Source organism: Carassius gibelio, chromosome A1 (assembly GCF_023724105.1).
Source record: "Carassius gibelio isolate Cgi1373 ecotype wild population from Czech Republic chromosome A1, carGib1.2-hapl.c, whole genome shotgun sequence".
Taxonomy (NCBI): Eukaryota; Metazoa; Chordata; class Actinopteri; order Cypriniformes; family Cyprinidae; genus Carassius; species Carassius gibelio.
Window position 1 is genome coordinate 2,462,203 of NC_068371.1, and position 19,467 is coordinate 2,481,669.

The 19,467-nt window shown below is 38.4% G+C and overlaps 1 protein-coding gene across 9 annotated transcripts; it reads left to right on the top strand.

Moving 5' to 3' along the window:
* Positions 1 to 18,230, top strand: si:ch211-145b13.6 (GPI-linked NAD(P)(+)--arginine ADP-ribosyltransferase 1). 9 transcript variants are annotated; one of them, XM_052549870.1, is made up of 5 exons: positions 1 to 312; positions 6,262 to 6,336; positions 6,471 to 6,975; positions 17,638 to 17,857; positions 17,985 to 18,230. In XM_052549870.1, the coding sequence occupies exons 2-5, from the start codon at positions 6,289 to 6,291 to the stop codon at positions 18,091 to 18,093; spliced, it is 882 nt and encodes a 293-aa protein (XP_052405830.1). In that variant the 5' UTR covers positions 1 to 312; positions 6,262 to 6,288; the 3' UTR covers positions 18,094 to 18,230. The 9 variants fall into 9 exon arrangements, 8 of the variants coding, with proteins under 8 accessions (XP_052405830.1, XP_052406003.1, XP_052405916.1 ...); XR_008152779.1 differs by lacking the exons at positions 1 to 312; positions 17,638 to 17,857 and adding exons at positions 5,923 to 6,019; positions 7,317 to 7,517 and having other exon boundaries at positions 6,471 to 7,195; positions 18,186 to 18,230; XM_052549797.1 differs by lacking the exon at positions 1 to 312 and adding an exon at positions 5,925 to 6,019.
* Positions 18,231 to 19,467: the final 1,237 nt, after the last annotated feature.

Below are 19,467 nucleotides of genomic sequence, written 5' to 3' on the forward strand. Positions count from 1 at the left end.
TTACTTGCCGATCAAAAACATCCCAAAATTGATCCCAGACACTCGCAGCAACATGAGAAACAATCACAGCATCCAGAACAATCACAGCATCCAGAAAAATCACATCCAGAACAATCACAGCATCCAGAAAAATCACATCCGGGACAATCAGAGCATCCAGGACCTTCACAGGCTTGGAAACAAACACAGCAATCGTAACCGCACAAACAAGGAGCCACATCCGTGCGCGTCTGCTCCGCTTTATTCTGATCTTTCTTCAGTTTGACCTGTTCTTCCGCTGTAGGATTGCATTCCTCCATTGCTTAATGTCCAGTAAGTTTTAGTAATGGGTTTGAATCACGGCACTAGTTTGTGAATGTTTTCAAATCCTAAACCCGTCTTCACCTTGACTGTAGTCACAAACTTCTCTTAAGCACTTCCCGTATCTCGCGGGATTCCCCTCTGTTTGACTAAACCAGTTCACCTCGAGAAGTGCAGTTTTGACTGAGTGAGTGAGCGAGTCTGATTTATGTGTGCTAGTGATGATGTTACACAAGACATGATACTGAAGATCCGAAATTTAAATTTAAAGTTCAAGTTTCTATTTCTCATAAAGCTCTATGGCATGCCAAACATACCAAAAGCGCTTGTTCCGTCAGCGTCTGAAACTTGTCAAAGTGACGCTAGCAAATCACATCGCTTTTCCCGTGATCCATGGACGCGATTGGTTAACAACTTAACTAGGTTATTTACATAGGCAATCTGATTGGCTGACGCCTGCATTTGAACAATTTTCAACTTCTTCGGCACAACGCCCATGATGTTATGCCACAGATCCAGAAATTCAGTTTGCCAATGCATGATGTCACCCACACAAAGTAATTACCTATCGGTAAGCCCCGCCCCCAGGCATGTACTGGCCATCGGGACTACCGGGAGATTCCCGGTGGGCCGCGGTCTGGTTGGGCCGGTGCGTTATGTATTTTGTTTTTAAATCATTAATAATCGCAAATATATTCGTAATTATATTGTTGTATGGTACAATTCCGGTCTTATGTGTCTCTCCCATGAAGCTGCATGATGCTTTTTTTTTTTTTTTTTTTACGTTAGTCACAATAATTTATTTAAAACATAAAAAAAGCAGTATAAAGAACAGATAAGACAACGCATGCGCGTGATGCTGATGCGGCTGCGAGACGTGACGTGTTCACTGCTCATTGGCCAATCAGAATCAAGTTCTAGCCTTGAAAAGCGGCCGCTTTACAACTGCAACGAAATTCAATATGTTAAATGATAAAATATCTAAGCGTAAAGGAGGGGCCGAACGTTGAGAGAGAGAAAACGACAAGAACTTGAGGCAGATGCCACCAAATGTGTCAAGATATACGCTTACGTGAAGACGTCAGCAGGGATGGACTTGACTGCTGAGGTGAGACAGAAATGTAATGATACACAGAGGCTACTGCATTGTTTTGTTTCAAAAAGTTTGGATATTCCAGCTGTAATATGCCACCACTCACTGATCTATATAAATTACATTTACAATACTCAGCTCTCAGGTTCTGTCCATTTTATTACAAAATTCATAAAATACCGTTTTGGCGTTAGAAAATGTGACGTGACAGATCGCTTTAGTGCCTCAGTTCAAGTAAATCGATCATCTCTTACTTTCTGTTTAAAGATACAGTACAACTTACAGAAATGAAATGTATATATGCCTCATAAATAATATCGATCAGTTATCAGTCATCAGTCAAAACAGCAGGAGAACAGTTATGTCACAGAACGTTACATATACCTCAAGAAAGCCATTTAAAGACCATAGCAGGTTAGTTGAGATTGAAAAATAGCCATAAGAAAGGAGTATTTTGCTAAATATGTGCACACTATAGTACATATTTATAATCTTCACCTATCATTAAATAATTGTCATTATAATGAAAACTGCATTACATTTAATTATTTTTTACTTTTAATAATACCAGCTCATGCTCTGTCTCTATATATTTACAGAATTTATGTGAGATATATTTTTTCAATTTGTAATCAATTGAGAAAAAAATCTCTTAAAGTGCCAGGGAGAAACCTTATACCTGCTGTCGGTCTGTGTCATTAATGTGACCAAAAGACAAAGAGAAATAACTCACTGCTCTTGAATAACAGCTTCAACAAGTATATATAAAGTATATGTATGTATGTGTTTTTGTATATGTGTGTGTGTGTGTGTTAAGTGAAGTATTTTATATTTGGATATGCAATATCTGTACCTGAAAATGGTGCTATTTATGATTTTTTTTTCTTATTTTATTGCTGACTGTTCACTTGTCTTCATTAATGTTTGAACTTAATAGTTAGTGTTTATTGTGGTATTGAAATTGGAATTGTGAAATGAGATTGCAGCTTATTTACAAAGAAGCTCTGCGTTTGAATATATAAGCCAGTGTACTTCAAGGATTTTTAAAGGCCTTTGATTATGTTAAGAACAATTTAAAATAAATCACTACACAATGATCTTTGTCTTAATTACTGTTATATTTTATTGTAGATCAGTGGTCTTTATAAATCACGTTTACTGTAGATCAGTGGTTTTTGTACTAGCCTACTATAAGCAGCCAACAGGTCAGAGGTAATATGTGTAAATTAATATAAATACAAAAAATGTTATGTTGCTGCACTATTAGATTAATAAAAAGCACATAAATTAAGACCTTTAGATATTTAAAATAAAGCCTGATAAAATCATTTGCATTTTCTTTGTTTATTATTTTAATATTTTTTTCTTGGTTTTGATAGTAATACATTCTAATCGGTAATTTTACATGCAGATTAATGTATGTATAGACGTAGTGTGTGTGTGTGTGTGTGTGTTTGTGTGTGTGTGTGTGTGTGTGCGCACGTATGTTTACATGCATAGTGGGCCGGTCTGGATGAAGTCCAGGGCTGATTTTTTTGTCCCAGTCCAGCCCTGCCCGCCCCCGTAGTTACCGTTGCTTATTCGGACAATCAAACACAGTTGCTAACTGTCTTACAATGTCTGCTGTCAGTGTGAAAAACTTGTCCCAAGATGTTTTTGGATACATTTACATTTATTAATTTAGCTGATGCTTTTATCCAAAGCGACTTACAATTGCTATATATGTATACGGTTAAGTGTCTTGCTCAGGGACACATTGGTGTCTCACAGTGGATTCGACCCCGGGTCTCTCACACCAAAGGCATGTATGTGTCTTATCCACTAATCAGGCCAAGGGTAACAAGATTAATTTGAAGGTGAGGGTTTACAGATCACAATTCAAGTGAGAGAAGCCCCCATTCAAGGAACACTTTAGCTTATTCACAGTATCCCCCGGAGTAAGATAAGTCTACGCCTAGTGAGAATATAGTTCCCAGTATTTATACGATTAAAAATGGTCTCTGTCTCATATAGCCTTGTTATTTGTACACGCTGTGACTATACAGATCCCAACATGTAAATAGGAAAATGTTTGCATTATTTTGTCACTTATTGGGATTACTATGCTACCATTATCCATTTACATACAGTCTTTGTGCTAAGCTAGGCTAACAGTGGGTGCGTCAAATAACACTTACAGAACGCACAGAAATGAAAAAGTTATGTATGGACTTATCTAACTCTGGGGGATACTGTGAATAAGCTAAAGTCCCAAAAAGTCGGAGTGTTCCTTTAAGATCAACATGATCACACATGGCACCATCTGTGCATGAGTCTCACGCCAAATGACAGGAAGTGAAAAAATGACATTCCTTTGGTAATGATAATTAAAGATAATTAACATTGTAACATTAAAGATAATTAGCGAAAGGAATGTCATTTGGTCACTTCCTGTTTATTTGTTTAGAGGACTGCCAACTCTCTCTCTCTCATGCATTATGCATTCATACCGTTCTCATGATCGCAGACCACACATCTATTTTCTTACACAGTCAAAATCAACCTCAGTTAAAACTGTAATATTAGTACTACTGTTTTTGTAGTATTGAGCAAGGTAGCCAATCACAGACATATCTGTTGATTTCTTGAACACCTGTTTGGCCATTGCATTCAAGTTTTCACTCACCTCTAAATGTCGGATTTAAATAAATGCAAGATTCTGAAATTGCAATGATTGACATACACAGCCATGTGGGGCCTATAGGGATTGCAAATGAGCTGATATCTGGGACCCATCTGGACTATCCAACTGGGACCCAGCTAATTTAGTTCTCAGTTTCCATGGTGTCCCATCATGGGCAGATGATTGACCAGGTAGCTTGAATTTGGTGTTTAATTGAGTCTGCCTGATTAGTGACTTATTACAGTAGGTCTCTTATGGGCCACAACAGATATACATATGGGCTTATTTGTCTGTTTGGGTTACTTTATTTTACAGTAACCCCCAAACACAAAAATTATATTAAATCCACTAAAATGTGAAAAATATTCAATAAACAGAAACCAGTTTTTCATGCTTTTAAGTAGGGTTGTCATGATTATGAAATTTGGCTGATGATTAATTGTCTAGAAATAGTCACGGTTATTGCAATTTTCTGTTTTAGAGCTTTCATTATTAAGGGTTTTATACATAAAAAAACCTTTGTTAAACACAATCCACTAAATACTAATACTAATTACAGGAAAAACTAGATTTGAATGAGATATGAAATTAAACTAGCTGCCTGTATAATTTAGCAGCGAAAACAATATCTTGAAAAAAATCTTTGGTGCACATTATACAATTAAAACATGTTTATTCTGTTAACTATTTTTATTCTTACGAAATGCATACATGATAATAAGATCGAAATCATTAGGGAAAAAAGCTTTCTGTGTGCAAAGCCCTTATGCTCATCTAGGGTGCGCTGCATAGTGTGCACACAATACAAACAAAGAAACTAAAGAGCAATAATTAAGATATTAAGATAAGGAATTATATAAGCTATACTGGGGTCCCCAACCCAGCTCCTGGCGATCGACCGTCCTGAAAAGTTCAGCTCCAATCCTAATAAAACACAAGATATTTTAGTCTACTTTTGTAAGATTGAGACCATTCGCCCTGACACTATAAAAAAAGAACACACATGACTGTTAATCTGATTGCATTCATGTAAAACAATATACCATTTACCATTCTGAGTGGACCATGTGGAGGAAGGACAGGTCAGGGGAAGGAAGGGGATGACAAGGAACTGATGCATATGTGAGAGAGGCATTTCCTGCATCTCTCCTCTGTGGGGTGTCTCCAAGATGCCTGTTTATGTTTGTTTGTTTCTTAGGGGATAAAATTATCTGAGGTTCTTTAATCTCTAAGCTCCCAAAGCTTCCGCTTTCCATGCTGGCAAACAAAACTGAACTCTCTCTGAAGTAGTATTTTGACATTAAGTTGTTGATGGGAAGCTACTCTGATTATGTAAGATTACACACAAATAAAATGTAGTGTTGCCATAATCTTTATTATAATATCAGTTAACAGTGGCACAGTTTAGCAGGTTTGCACTTTACAACATTAGAAAAATCAGCTCTTCATCCAAGCTCTGAGTGCATGAGTCATACTTTAAAAAAAAGTGATTAAATAATGCATTTTTGAGCTTGATGGTCATGGGAAGTAGTACAAGATGATATCAAACATAATATGTGAACCCATCTCAAGGGTAAACATATCAAAATTCCAATAAACCCGTCACATTTTAGCATTGACCACTGAATTTCTGAGTTTTACAACAGTAAATTAGCGACAAATAATACAAAACTGGAACATAATGAATCTCTGCACATGGATTACAATTACCTCATTTAAAATAGTTGCCAAACATTCTTAATGTTTCAGTTTTCTTCTTTTTAAAAATGTTCTACCATAAGATTCTTTTGCTGTCTGGCTTTGCTCATTCCAGATTCAGGAAGGAAATGTCAGGGCTTGGCATTAAAAAGCTTTCCTGTAATTGTTTATTTTTTTTGGTCAGTCTGTGAACACACTGCGGTTCTGACCATTTGCTTTCTTCTCGCTTCACTGACTCTAAAATAAATACCAGACATCTTGAGACGGTGAGTGCTGCCTTTTTAAGTTATAGTTTTCTGTCACTTGTTTCAGGCAAATGCTTCTAAGAAAATTAAATACATCATGAACAACATGTCTTTTTAAGATATCAAGATGTAGTGCTTCATGCAATTGGGCTGTGCTATACTTGTGCTCAATGAGTGCTGAAAAAGATTTTATATATATATATATATATATGGCAACATGTCTTCACCAATCTGATTTTGTCCACGTTATTGTCTTTGTCCAGACCTGTGTCTAAAGCTAAACTAAAACAATGGGAAGCTTGAGGTTCCATGCATTTCTCCTGCTGCTCTTGTACACTGTAAGTTCTCACTTTTATCATCACAACTTTGAATTTTTTAACTTAAGGAACTCATCAAATTTGTAAAGTTTAGAAGTGTTTGATTTTTTCTTTTCTCTCCAAATTTTTCTGCTGGTTCTTAATTGTGTTTTCAGACTGTGGTGCAGATAAGTGCAGTAGCGACACACATGGGCTTGTTTCCTGAAGCTGCTGATTACTCGTTCTACAACTGTCGGAAAGAGATGCTGCAAATGGTCACAAAGAGTGGAGGTCTGCTGCAGACAGAGCTCAACAACAATAAGGATTTTAAAACTATGTGGAAAAACACAACATGCAAAAAGGCCATTCCTGGGAGTACACCGGAGCACATGACTGCGCTGAAGAGCTATGTTGAAGCTTCTTCTGAATTTCGTAAAACATTCAAGAAGTCGGTTCAGAACCACAACAAGAGCAGATCAACTTACAGAGATGAGTTTCCTTTCAAATCTCTTTTCTTCCTGCTGACAGATGCCATGAATCTCACAGACCACAAGGAATGTCCTACAGTGTACTCTGGCACAGGGAAGGGATATATAACCAAAATTGGAGAGAAAGTACGTTTTGTGAGTTTTTTTCCAGCAAAACTGAAATCTGCTGATGCAACTGAAGATGCAAGTATAGGTGAAGACACTGGGACTGTTTTCAGCATCACTTCTTGTTCTGTGATCAATCTTGATGATTACGGGTGTAGTTCAGAGAAAATAGATGCACTAATATCACCCACTGAAGTTTTCACAGTTAAGGATATCACAGCTGTTAAGAATAATGATTATGACTACATAAATATCACCTTGGTGCATTCTCACTTTCACAGTTCTTCTGACTGCAGCAGCCTTGTCAGGTAAGAGAGAGAGAGAGAGAGAGCAGTAAAGATTGTCTGATTGTATGCAATACTAATTTGTGATAAACTGAGCACATCTAAAACAAACCGGCTGATCTGAATTTTCTCTGTCTGTCTAAAGCTCACCAGAAGAATCTAAAGAATCATCGTCAAGTTTCCTGAGTTCCAGTTTCCTGAATCTGACGGCTTCCTTTCTCATGCTGTGCTTCTACACGCTGATTCTGAGATAAACTCTGTTTATTATCAGAAATGCATGAATAGTAAAAGTTACATTCATTCTCTTAATAAATGTTTACCACATTCAGTGTTCTTGACTTATAAGGTTGAATTTATCACAATAATAAATTACTTTTATTATTAATTTCAATGTATTCTCTCTGTTCTTATTTTAATATATCCTCTAAAACCAAATTAAAACCCTACAAATGTAGGATTATTTAAAATAAGATTTTTTTTTAAGCAAAACTAAATTTCAGTGTTTCTTGAAAAAACATCCATAAATTAATTTTTACATGCCCATGATGAAGTATATTGGAAAGATGCTCAAAGTGTAATATGAAGCACCTCACACCACCAGAGGACACTATTGCAACACACCTCATATCACTTGCAGTCATCTTTGTAATTTCATGATGCAAATACATTCATGATCAGTGTTGTGGTAGTTACTCAAAAAATTTAATTATTTACTAGTTACTTGTGTACATTGTAATGAGATTGCTTTACTAGTTACTTTATTTAAAAAGTAACTTGACTTATTACTTTACTTTTTAATTTTCTTTTAGGGAATTCTTTCCAAATTCCGTATAAATTTTTCTGGGTCCATTTTTTCACTTTTTAATGGTTAAATTTAATTGCATTAATCAAAAAGCATGTCTAATTAATTTAAATCATAACACTTATACATTTTCACAGCAATTTATTAAAAGTTTTTTTTTAAATTACATGTTTATGGCCCTATGAAATGTTTTATTTTTTCTTCGCCATATGTTTGATTTTTTTTAGCATGTGTAATTATTTAAATGCATAAAAACAACTTCATTTCTTACATTTTTCTTAAAATAGCCTCATGAATTTTTTTTTCCCCCTCAGAAATTCTGTTGTGTATTTAAATTTTTCCGTTTATCAAATGAAGGCATAAAACATTCATTTAGATTTCCCTTTAAATTTTTAAAATTAAGCAAACTTTATTTTTTGGTAAACAAATGGGATTTACTATTAAAAATAAAACATGGAAGAAATGTTAATCAAGAGATGCTTTAAAGTGTGAGAAATAGAGGTTTCCCCGGTAACAGCTGTAAACAAAGCAGCGCTGGGTTCACAAACACTGCTTTATCAGACATATAACATGCATTCCTTCAGAAATACAGTGATATATAAACACCTGTGTCTCATTTTGATATTTAAACATATAAATGTAAGGAATCATTATTATTATTATTATTAAACGTGCAATACTTGCTCATGTTTATTCAACAAAGCCTTTTGGAAAATCGTTTAGTTTTAAAATCGTGGCGAGTCTCCAAAAATAAATAAATAAATGGGAAACACATCCCATATCACAACCACCTGAGCCCAACTTCAGTCTACTCATCACCTTAACTTTAACTGTGTTTGTAGACGGCACCGCAGCCAGATCCATATACACAACACAGACCGGAAGTTCACTTAGGGCCAGGCGCGTGCGCTCGATGAAACCGTCTGTAAGATGACATTTCAGCACTTGACAAACGGAGAGCGACTCCTACGTAGCACTTGAAGCACAGCTGTGCGATTGCTTTACGTGCAATGTTGGGAAACACACGTCAAACAATAACGAACAATCGTAAAATTACTCGTAGAAAACACACTTAAGCGCTAAGATCAATCATTATCAGGAAAACCGGCCCAGAACTTTACACACAGGCAAATACGGCATGTGTAACGCAGGAAAGCACGTTCCTTTAGTCTAGTAAAGTAGTGTAGTTACCAATATTATTAATGTAATGCATTACTTCGTTACCCAAAAAAGTAATATAGTTACTGTAATCTGTTACTTTGTAACTTGTTACCCCCAACACTGTTCATGATACAGTTTCACTAAAAATATGGGAAATTACAGTTTAAGTTTAATTTCTCGCCTTTAGTTTAAAGACTTTTTGGCCCTGTCTGCCTTCCATATGTCACACTCTTGCCATAAGTTGCCTACATTGTATATCTGTATCCCTAAATTGGACAATCAATTCATGTGAGACCTACTTACTAATATATAATGGCTGCTTTATATTGTCCTCAATAAAGAGTCACTTACACTGACACTGTTCCTCTCAAATGGCTCTCCGTACAGCTGCTTCATTCTAAAGACTTTTGTTGAATACATTTCTATCTGCAATTATGTGTTTTTGCAATTCACAATGTCGGATTGCATTATTTTCTCGCACCATTTCAATGATGGCAAGCTCTTGTTATTAAGTGAAGAGCCGTTCCCTTCCACCTTGAGGAGTTCGTCCAACCATTCTGTAGAAAATGCCACCATAAGATGTCATTGGTTAGGTTCTTTTTCACATACTGTGCTTTCAAACTGTACACAGTACTGTAACATCACAAGAGCATTCCTTTAAATATACTTCACAGCACTACCCATTTTTGTATAGTACAGTTAGTACAGTAATACTGTAATATGATACAGAATCATGTGATGCATACAGGTACAGTCTGGAGTAGAAACTTGAAGATATACCTGTTCTCCAGTCAGAATGTCCTTATTATCGATGCTACTGTGTAGCGACTGAGGTTAGGGTGGACTCTTTACATAGCCTTTCTCATGAGAAGGCCATGATTCATCACACATGAGTTATTAGACACTGTGGCAATGTTTCTAAGCAGACTTATTTTCCCAGACTAGAAGCACATGTGTTTGGTTAAATACTATTTCTTTATCGATAAGAGTTTCGTTAGTATATCCGAAACAATAGGTGCATTTCTGTCACAATTCAATGCTTGCTATGCCAAACTATTAACTACATGACCTTTAAATGTTAAATAACTAGACATTTCTGTCTTTTAAAACATAGTTTCAAAATGCTACCCAGCTTATTGAATGCATTATGCAAAAATTGCCAAGTTAAGTCTATGATGCACATGCAGTTGACCATATATTTGAAAAGGCCTTACAAACTGCAGTTAAAGTTATGATTGAATAGGTATTGTGACACGTGTCCCGAGCTCTCATCAGCGTCGCCCTGGAAACCTAGCAGTCACACCTGCTCCTGCTCGTCACGGGCTGAGCGGCCACACCTGCGGATCATCAAGTGCTGCCTTTTTAAACACAGCGAACGAACACAGAGGTGACCCTCGTGTCCAAGCCACGCAGCTGCTGCCGTGGATGACATCCCATGATGACATTACCACATACCTCCAGATGTTTGAGACCGTGGCCACCCGGGAGGCGTGGCCCAAGGCGGAGTGGGCCCGGATCATCGCCCCGCTGCTGCCGGGAGAGGCCCAATGGGCTTATTTCACACTTCCCCCAGAGCTCAACGAGTCTTACGAGGAGTTGAAGAAGGAAATCATGGGCCGGATGGGGCTCTCACCGATTAGCGCCGCTCAGCTCTTCAACGAGTGGGCCTTCGATCCATGACAGCCGGCCCGAGCTCAGGCGGACAATCTCTCCCGTCTTGCGCAGCACTGGTTACTGGCCAGGGGTCCCAACGCACACCAGGTAACGTGTCAACGTGGATCGCCTCCTGCGGGCCCTTCCCCGCCCGCTACGTCAGGCAGCCGACATGCGGAACCCAGCGAACTCGTACGAGCTGGTGGAGGCCATCGAGCTGGCGGAGGCCACCCAACACCGGGAGGTTGGGGAGAGAGTGCCGCCGTTTCCCCGAAGAGTGGTCCAGGAGCGGCGCACGCCACGACTGGTGAGCAGGCCGGCAGTTCCCGGCCCTCGAGATGAACCTATGCCCACCGAAGCACCTCGCTCTCCGCCACGACATTGGCTGGCAGGCTGCGCCGTGCACACGGCGAACGCGCCGCGGGCGAACGGCCACCCCATCCTCGCTCTTCTGGACTCCGGCAGTGCGGACACCCTCGTGAGGACAGCGGTGTTGCCCCTGCGGCCTGAAGCCAAAACGAAGCTCTCCATCATCTGTGTGCACGGCGACACCCGGGACGTACCAGCACGACGGGTTACCATCGCGGCGTCACCCGGCGCCTGGTCAATAGATGTCGGACTTGTCAAGGAGCTGCCGGTAGCGGTCCTCCTCGGGCGAGACTGGCCGGGATTTGACTAGTTGCTTGCCACCGTCACTCAGCCTGCCGGCCCGGCCGGGAACCGCCCATCCCGGAAGCCCAGCCAGAAGACCCGACGGCGCCCCGTGCTGCTGGCTTCGGACAACCCCAGAGATGGTGAGTTGCTTCCATGGAGATAGCCCACACACACCCCATGACAGGACACCTAGGAGTACAGAACACCGTCCAGCGCCTCCGTGACCGGTTCCACTGGCTGGGCCTAGAGGCCGAAGTCCGGCGGTTCTGTCAAGCCTGCCCAACCTGCCAGCGGACTTCACCACAGACCCCTCCCCCCAGCCCGCTGATACCGCTGCCCATCATTGAGGTGCCCTCGGAGAGGATCGGGATGGACTTAGTGGGACCGCTGCACGAACACATCCTGGTCATCGTGGATTATGCCACCCGCTACCCTGAGGCCATCCCCCTCCGAAAGGCCACTACCAAAGCCATCGCCCAGGAACTCTTCCTGCTGTTTAGTCGGGTCGGCACGAATTGGGAGCACGACGTCCTCCCGCCACCCGGAACCACCCTGCAGTGGATGGCCCCGGCCAAGGAGATGAACGCGAGAGTGACGCGGTGGTTCCTGGCGCTCCAGGACTTCAACTTCACCGTGCAACATCGAGCACGCCAATGCCGACGGACTCCCAAGAATTGGGCCTGCTTTCGCAGGTCTGTCAGGGTCCTCTCTCCGCCCTCCCCCAGTTTCCCCACTACTCCACACGACTAGGACGACGCTTTGGGGGGGAGTGTGACACTTGTCCTGAGCTCTCATCAGCGTCGCCCTGGAAACCGAGCAGTCACACCTGCTCCTGCTCGTCACGGGCTGAGCGGCCACACCTGCGGATCATCAAGTGCTGCCTTTTTAAACACAGCGAACGAACACAGAGGTGAGAGATGTCTCCACGAGAGTCGGGAGAGCACACCGGACACGGGAGAGCACACCGGACCCACACCGCCACAGCACACAGATTAAAGAGGAAGCCGAGCACCTTGCACCGGACCACCTCACCTCACCGCCTTCTGCCACCTTATTTATTAATAAAATCCTCCCTTTGGGGAACTCACCTGTACTTACTCGTCGTGTCCTTCTTCACCCCGCCACAGTATGCATGGTTTATTCAGAGGCTATAGTTATAAACATAAAAAACTTGATATTTAGTAGCAACAGCAAGTAGTGGTAATTTTCTTTGGGACAGTTTTTAAAGTCAGTCTTTTAAATGAGGAGACTACGGCTTGTTGTGGGTTTCTGTTTTCTGGCCTTAGCATACACATTAGGGTACATTTGTAGTTAGACAGAAACTCTTTTTAGACAACTGTTATTCATGGCACAGTTCCTTTAAACGGTGCTGGAGCAAGTGAGTAGTTTCTGGGAGTGATTATCTTATTTTCAGATGTAATGCAACATGTGTACAGTGGTAATTTAGAATTATCAAAATGTTCATGTGATGTCACAGCAAGCTGCTAAAAACGTTTTTTATTTATTTATAGTATTGCATCTTTCCCTGGGCGCGTCAGCATGAATGGCTGCCGACTGCTCTGGGTGTGTGTTCACAGTTTGTTCACGGTGTGTGTGTGTGTGTGTGTGTGTGCATTTTGGATGTGTTAAATGCAGAGCATGAATTCTGAGTATGGGTCACCATATTGGACTCTTTGTCACCTCACTTTTTCACTTTTTTTATCACTTTGTCACTTTACAAATACCAAAAAGGGTGTTGTTAAAATGGCTTAATTTTTCAGAAGTTTAAATACAGAAAGGGCGTTAAAGTCATAAAAGTATTGTAAATGTTTCTTATACTTTGGTGTTACAAACACTCTGGTGGATAGGGGACTTAAAGTGAAGAAAGTGGATTAAACTATATTGGTTCATGTTGAAGCCTAATGAAAAAAATGTTTGTATGGTTTCTGTTTTTTTTTTTTTTTTTTTTTGTAAATTACTGAATTTCTGGTAATGTCTTGCTTCTTGGTGCTGTCATCTAAAACAAATCTAATGGAAACTACAAGATGGATATTCATTAAACTACCAAAACCATACATGAAGAAGACATTAACTAGTTGATGTAAGAATTTTGTTGAATTGAAGTGCTTTACTGACATTGAGTGAATAAGAATAAATTTGATCAGACTAACACAAAACAGACATTTTGATTCAGTTAGTTGAAAAAGAAGTTACACTGACATATCTCAATCATGTTTAATCTACAAATGTATATTGTGTTCATCTAATGCGTTCAAAGCAGTCCAAGTTTACTTAATTTGATTAGATGCATAATGGGTGCTTCGATTAAATCATGTTCATTCAACAATTTTTTTTTTATTTAATGGAAAAAGAAATACAGTAATATTAAAGCACTGAAACTATTTCATTTTCTGTTATTAACAAAGGTGGGAATGTCTGTAATCACCCAGAACAATCTCTATCAGATATACAACTGCACAGCAACAGCCTAGCAACCACCCAAAGTATCCTAGCAACCAAGTAGCAACACTTTAGCAAATATCTAGAACATAAAACTGACCAAACCATTTACATCTTTCAAACTTTTCAACCTAGTTAATACATTTTTTCAGTTTGTTTTTAACTGCTTACATACATTTTCAAAACTTTTCACACAGATTCAAGAATTGCACACACAAAATGCAAAATGTCTCTCATCTCTCGCAAAATGAAGCACTGCATTACAATACATCTCAGACACATCTCAACACAAAACACAAACACATCTCAAAAGCATACATTAGCAAACACCTTTGCCATAAGATTAATTCCTGTTAGATTTGTGTGTGTTATAGAGAATTGCGTGTTATGTTTTGCAAAAAGTGTTTTATGAAATTGAAAACTGAGTCAAAGGCTGAGAATTACTGTATGGTTTTACATATTTGGTGTGTACTTCTGCTGTTTGAGTGTCAGCTTTCAGAAACTGTGTGACAAATAAAGATTTTGTGTGTAAGCAGTTGAAAAACCTGTAAATACTTACATACAATTCAAATACACAGATGACTTTCCTGCCCAGAGAACACTGAGATCAATAACACTGTTACAAAAAAAAAACTCTTTGAGATTCTGATTGATGTGTCGTCAGTTTCATCATCAGCACACGAAACACTGCTTATTTATATGTTATTTTGTGAATATTTCAGGTGTGGCACAGCTTTTTCTAAGGGTAGCACTTTCCACTCCAGTAGATTCGCACCAGCACAGCTGCAGTCACGGTATCTGTGATTCAGAGTAGTGTGGTCACGGTATCTGTGCTTTAAGTTCATTCTGCGTCTATTCACAATGTGTGGTTGTGGCGAGTGGGGCGGGGCCGAGAGGCGTGGGAACGAGGAGTGAGGCCAGGTGTAGTGATTGGAGATGAGCTACACCTGAGCCCCACAGCTAGTATCGAGTCCCACGTAGGAGATGGAAGGATATAAAACTGGAGTGACGACCGTGAAGGACGAGAGAGGACCAGGCCTGGGACATTATTTTATGTTTTGGTTTTTATTTGTGCGCACCAGTCGTCCGTGAGGGGCTGGTGCGCCGTTTTGTATTTACTTTTGATTATTAAAATGAGTTTTGATTGTGCGCCGGTTCCCGCCTCCTTCTTCCCGATGATCAGGAAGTTCATATTATTACAGTGGTAGATTCAGATGTGAGCGTGTTCAAGACACTACATTCCTCTTCTTTTAGTAAATCCTCCTTCTGTTGTCATATTTATTCATTTTAGTATTCATATTCATGGCCTTCTATTTAAGTTTTCACCATTTATTTTACTATAATTATGTTTCTATTTTATTTATTTTTTATTTTTGGCTGTGTACTTTTTCATTTATTTTCATGTGGAATGCTACTGAATTAATGTATAATTTGGAATATGTTTTGTACAACTGTTTTCTTTTCTACTTACAGTTAACATTATTCTATATCGGTTGGATTCATGTTTTTTTTTTTCAAGGTGAGACACTGCAGGTGAATAGGGCAAAAAAAAAATAACTAATAGTTATCACCTTATTTACCCAGTTGATTGATTACATTGATTATTGCAAACATTTTTTGTATTACAAGTTTTCAAAAATGTTATGTTTAAATATGCAAATGAGGCATTATTTAATGAAATATGTGCTAATTTGCATAAATGTCTAGTACAAAAATCTGAACACTAGATGAAGTCAGTTTCAAAATTTTTGTTTAATTTTTTTGACATATTAGAATCAAATGTTTTTACAGAGGGAATTCTGGTTATCTTTTTTTGTCATTCCATAATTCAGAAAATACATTGAACAGCCAGAAAACCATATATTTGCACAATTTTGGGGGGAATAAAATGTTGTATATAATCAAGGAAAATATATATGAACAAATCCCTCTGTAAAAACCTTCAGAATATAGACAGGAATAAAAATGTCAAGTTTGGTGTGTGTGCGTGCTACTGAAGTGGTGATTTATGGGTCAGTGTTGAAGAAAAAACTAATTTTGAGAAAACAGCCTTTAAAAATATCTATTGTAATTTAAATCTATTGACACAAACAGATAAAGTGCTATAAAAGAAACACTTAACAGTGTCATTTGGATGTTTTCCTTCCACTAGTTTGAAAAAGCACTTTATGAAAAACCAAAAAGCCCAAAATCTCAAAATTGACAGGTGCTTGAAAAAACAGTGTTTTTGCCTGCAGTTCCTCACATTAAGTACATATGTGATCATTCAATATTTACCTTAATCAAGAACAAAAACAAAAATAAACAATTCATAAAAAATGTAAATTAAATTGTTTTATGAAATCTCCACCAGACTCTTGTTCTATGTGTCCCCAATCCTCTATGTGTACCACTGTGGTGATTTTCATTTTATTTTACTGTATCATTTTTTAATAATTGCATGCAAAAGTCATGGAAATGCTGTCTTTTTCACTATACACTCAAAATTTGGAACTGGCTCTAATTAGATTTGCCAACTGCTAATAACACATAATTATAGTAGAACAAACTGTTATAAACATAAATAGAATAAAATAAATATGAATACGAATAAATATGACAACTGAAGAATTTACTAAAAGAAGAAGACAGTGGCTCCTTGAACACGCTCACACTTAACCTTCCACGCATCGCTGAGCAGACGTGCAATGATCTCGAAGCACAGATAGTGTGACCGCGCTACTGTAAAGTGCAGATACCGTGACCACAGTGACAAACTTCGTGTAATCTTGTTTTTGTCAGTGTGTGAACACCCTGCAGTTCTGAACATTTCACTTAAGTGAACCTAAAAATACCAGACATCTTGAGACGGTGAGTGCTGCCTTTTTCAGTTATAGTTTTCAGTCACTTGTTTTAGGCGAATGTTTCTAACAAAATTAAATACATCACGAACAACAGGTATTTTTAAGATATCAAGATTTGTAGTGCTTCATGCAATTTTCTTAATGGATTTGTGCTTGTGCTCCGTTTGGGCTGAAAAGGATTATATATATGATGAACATGTCTTCACCAATCTGATTTTGACTACGTTATTGTCTTTGTCCAGACCTGTGTCTAAAGCTAAACTAAAACAATGGGAAGCTTGAGGTTCCATGCATTTCTCCTGCTGCTCTTGTACACTGTAAGTTCAACTCAAGGAATTTGTGAAGTTTAGAGTCTTTGACTTATTCTTTTATCTTCAAATTTTCCGCTGGTTCTTAATTGTGTTTTCAGACTGTGGTGCAGATAAGTGCAGTAGCGACACACATGGGCTTGTTTCCTGAAGCTGCTGATTACTCGTTCTACAACTGTCGGGAAGAGATGCTGCAAATGGTCACAAAGAGTGGAGGTCTGCTGCAGACAGAGCTCAACAACAATAAGGATTTTAAAACTATGTGGGAAAACACAACATGCAAAAAGGCCATTCCTGGGAGTACACCGGAGCACATGACTGCGCTGCAGAACTATGTTGAAGCTTCTTCTAAATTTCATGAAAATTTCAAGAAGTCGGTTCAGAACCACAACAAGAGCAGATCAACTTACAGAGACAAGTTTCCTTTCAAATCTCTTTTCTTCCTGCTGACAGATGCCATGAATCCCAAAGACCACAAGGAATGTCGTACAGTGTACTCTGGCACAGGGAAGGGATATATAACCAGAATTGGAGAGAAAGTACGTTTTGTGAGTTTTTTTCCAGCAAAACTGGAATATGATGATGCAACTGAAGCTGCAAGTGTAGGTGAAGACACTGGGACTGTTTTCAGCATCAATTCTTGTTCTGTGATCAATCTTGATGATTATGGGTGTAGTTCAGAGGAAATATATGCACTAATATCACCCACTGAAGTTTTCACAGTTAAGAATATCAAAACTGTTAAGAATAATGATGATGAGTTTAAAGAGATCATCTTGGTGCATTCTCACTTTCACAGTTCTTCTGACTGCAGTGGCCTTGTCAGGTAAGAGAGAGAGAGAGAGAGAGAGAGAGCAGTAAAGATTGTCTGATTGTATGCAATACTAATTTGTGATAAACTGAGCACATCTAAAACAAACCTGCTGATCTGAATTTTCTCTTTCTATCTAAAGCTCACCAGAAGAATCTAAAGAATCATCGTCAAGTTTCCTGAGTTCCAGTTTCCTGAATCTGACGGCTTCCTTTCTCATGCTGTGCTTCTACACGCTGATTCTCAGATAAACTCTGTTTATTATCAGAAATGCATGAATATTAAAAGTTACATTCATTCTCTTAATAAATGTTTACCACATTCAGTGTTCTTGACTTATAAGGTTGAATTAATCACAATAATAAATTACTTTTATTATTCATTTTAATGGATTCTCTCTGTTCTTATTTTAATCTATCCTCTAAGACCAATTTAAAACCCTACAAACGTAGGACTATTTAAAATAAGATTTTTTAAGCAAAACTAAATTGCAGTGTTTCTTGAAAAAATATCCATAAATTAATTTTTACATGCCCATGATGAAGTATATTGGAAAGATGCTCAAAGTGTAATATGAAGCACCTCACACCACCAGAGGACACTATTGCAACACACCTCATATCACTTGCAGTCATCTTTGTAATTTCATGATGCAAATACATTCATGATACAGTTTCACAAAAAATATGGTAAAATTACAGTTCAAGTTTAGTTTCTCGCCTTCTGTTTAAAGACTTTTGGCCCCATCTGCCTTCCATATGTCACACCCTTGTCATAAGTTGCATACATTGTATATCTGTATCCCTAAATTGGACAATCAATTAATTTGAGACCTACTTACTAATATATAATGGCTGCTTTATATTGTCCTCAATAAAGAGTCAGATAACACTGAGATCAATAACACTGTAACAAAAAAAACCTCTTTGAGATTCTGATTGATGTGTCGTCAGTTTCATCATCAGCACACGAAACACTGCTTATTTATATGTTATTTTGTGAATATTTCAGGTGTGGCACAGCTTTTTCTAAGGGTAGCACTTTCCACTCCGGTAGATTCGCACCAGCACAGCTGCAGTCACGGTATCTGTGCTTCAGAGTAGTGTGGTCACGGTATCTGCACTTTAAGTTTTTTTTCACATTCTGCGTCTATTCACAATGTGTGGTAGATTAAGATGTGAGCGTGTTCAAGACACTACATTCCTCTTCTTTTAGTAAATCCTCCTTCTGTTGTCATATTTATTCATTTTAGTATTCATATTCATATTCACGGCCTTCTATTTAAGACCACTTTAAAACCCTAAAAACATTTACAATTAATTTAAAATGTGAAACTAGGCTTATATAATTTTTTTTGCAAAACAAAGCTGCAGTGTTTCTTGAAAATGCAAAGGCTTTGAAAAAACATCCATAAATTAATTTTAATATTCCCATAAATTACAGTATATTGGAAATATGCTTAAAGCTGCAGTAGGTAACTTTTGTATTTTTTTTACATATTTATTAAACCTGTCATTATGTCCTGACAGTAGAATATGAGACAGATAATCTGTGAAAAAATCAAGCTTCTCTGGCTCCTCCCAGTGTCCTATTGCAATTTGCAGAAACTCCATCGCTCCTGGTAA

Excerpts from the sequence above, each read along its gene's own strand:
- si:ch211-145b13.6 (XM_052549870.1), top strand. The coding sequence starts at position 6,289 with ATGGGAAGCTTGAGGTTCCATGCATTTCTCCTGCTGCTCTTGTACACT. Across the intron at positions 6,337-6,470 it reads TCCTGCTGCTCTTGTACACT|ACTGTGGTGCAGATAAGTGC; the intron begins GTAAGTTCTCAC and ends TTGTGTTTTCAG. Across the intron at positions 17,858-17,984 it reads GACTGCAGTGGCCTTGTCAG|CTCACCAGAAGAATCTAAAG; the intron begins GTAAGAGAGAGA and ends TTCTATCTAAAG.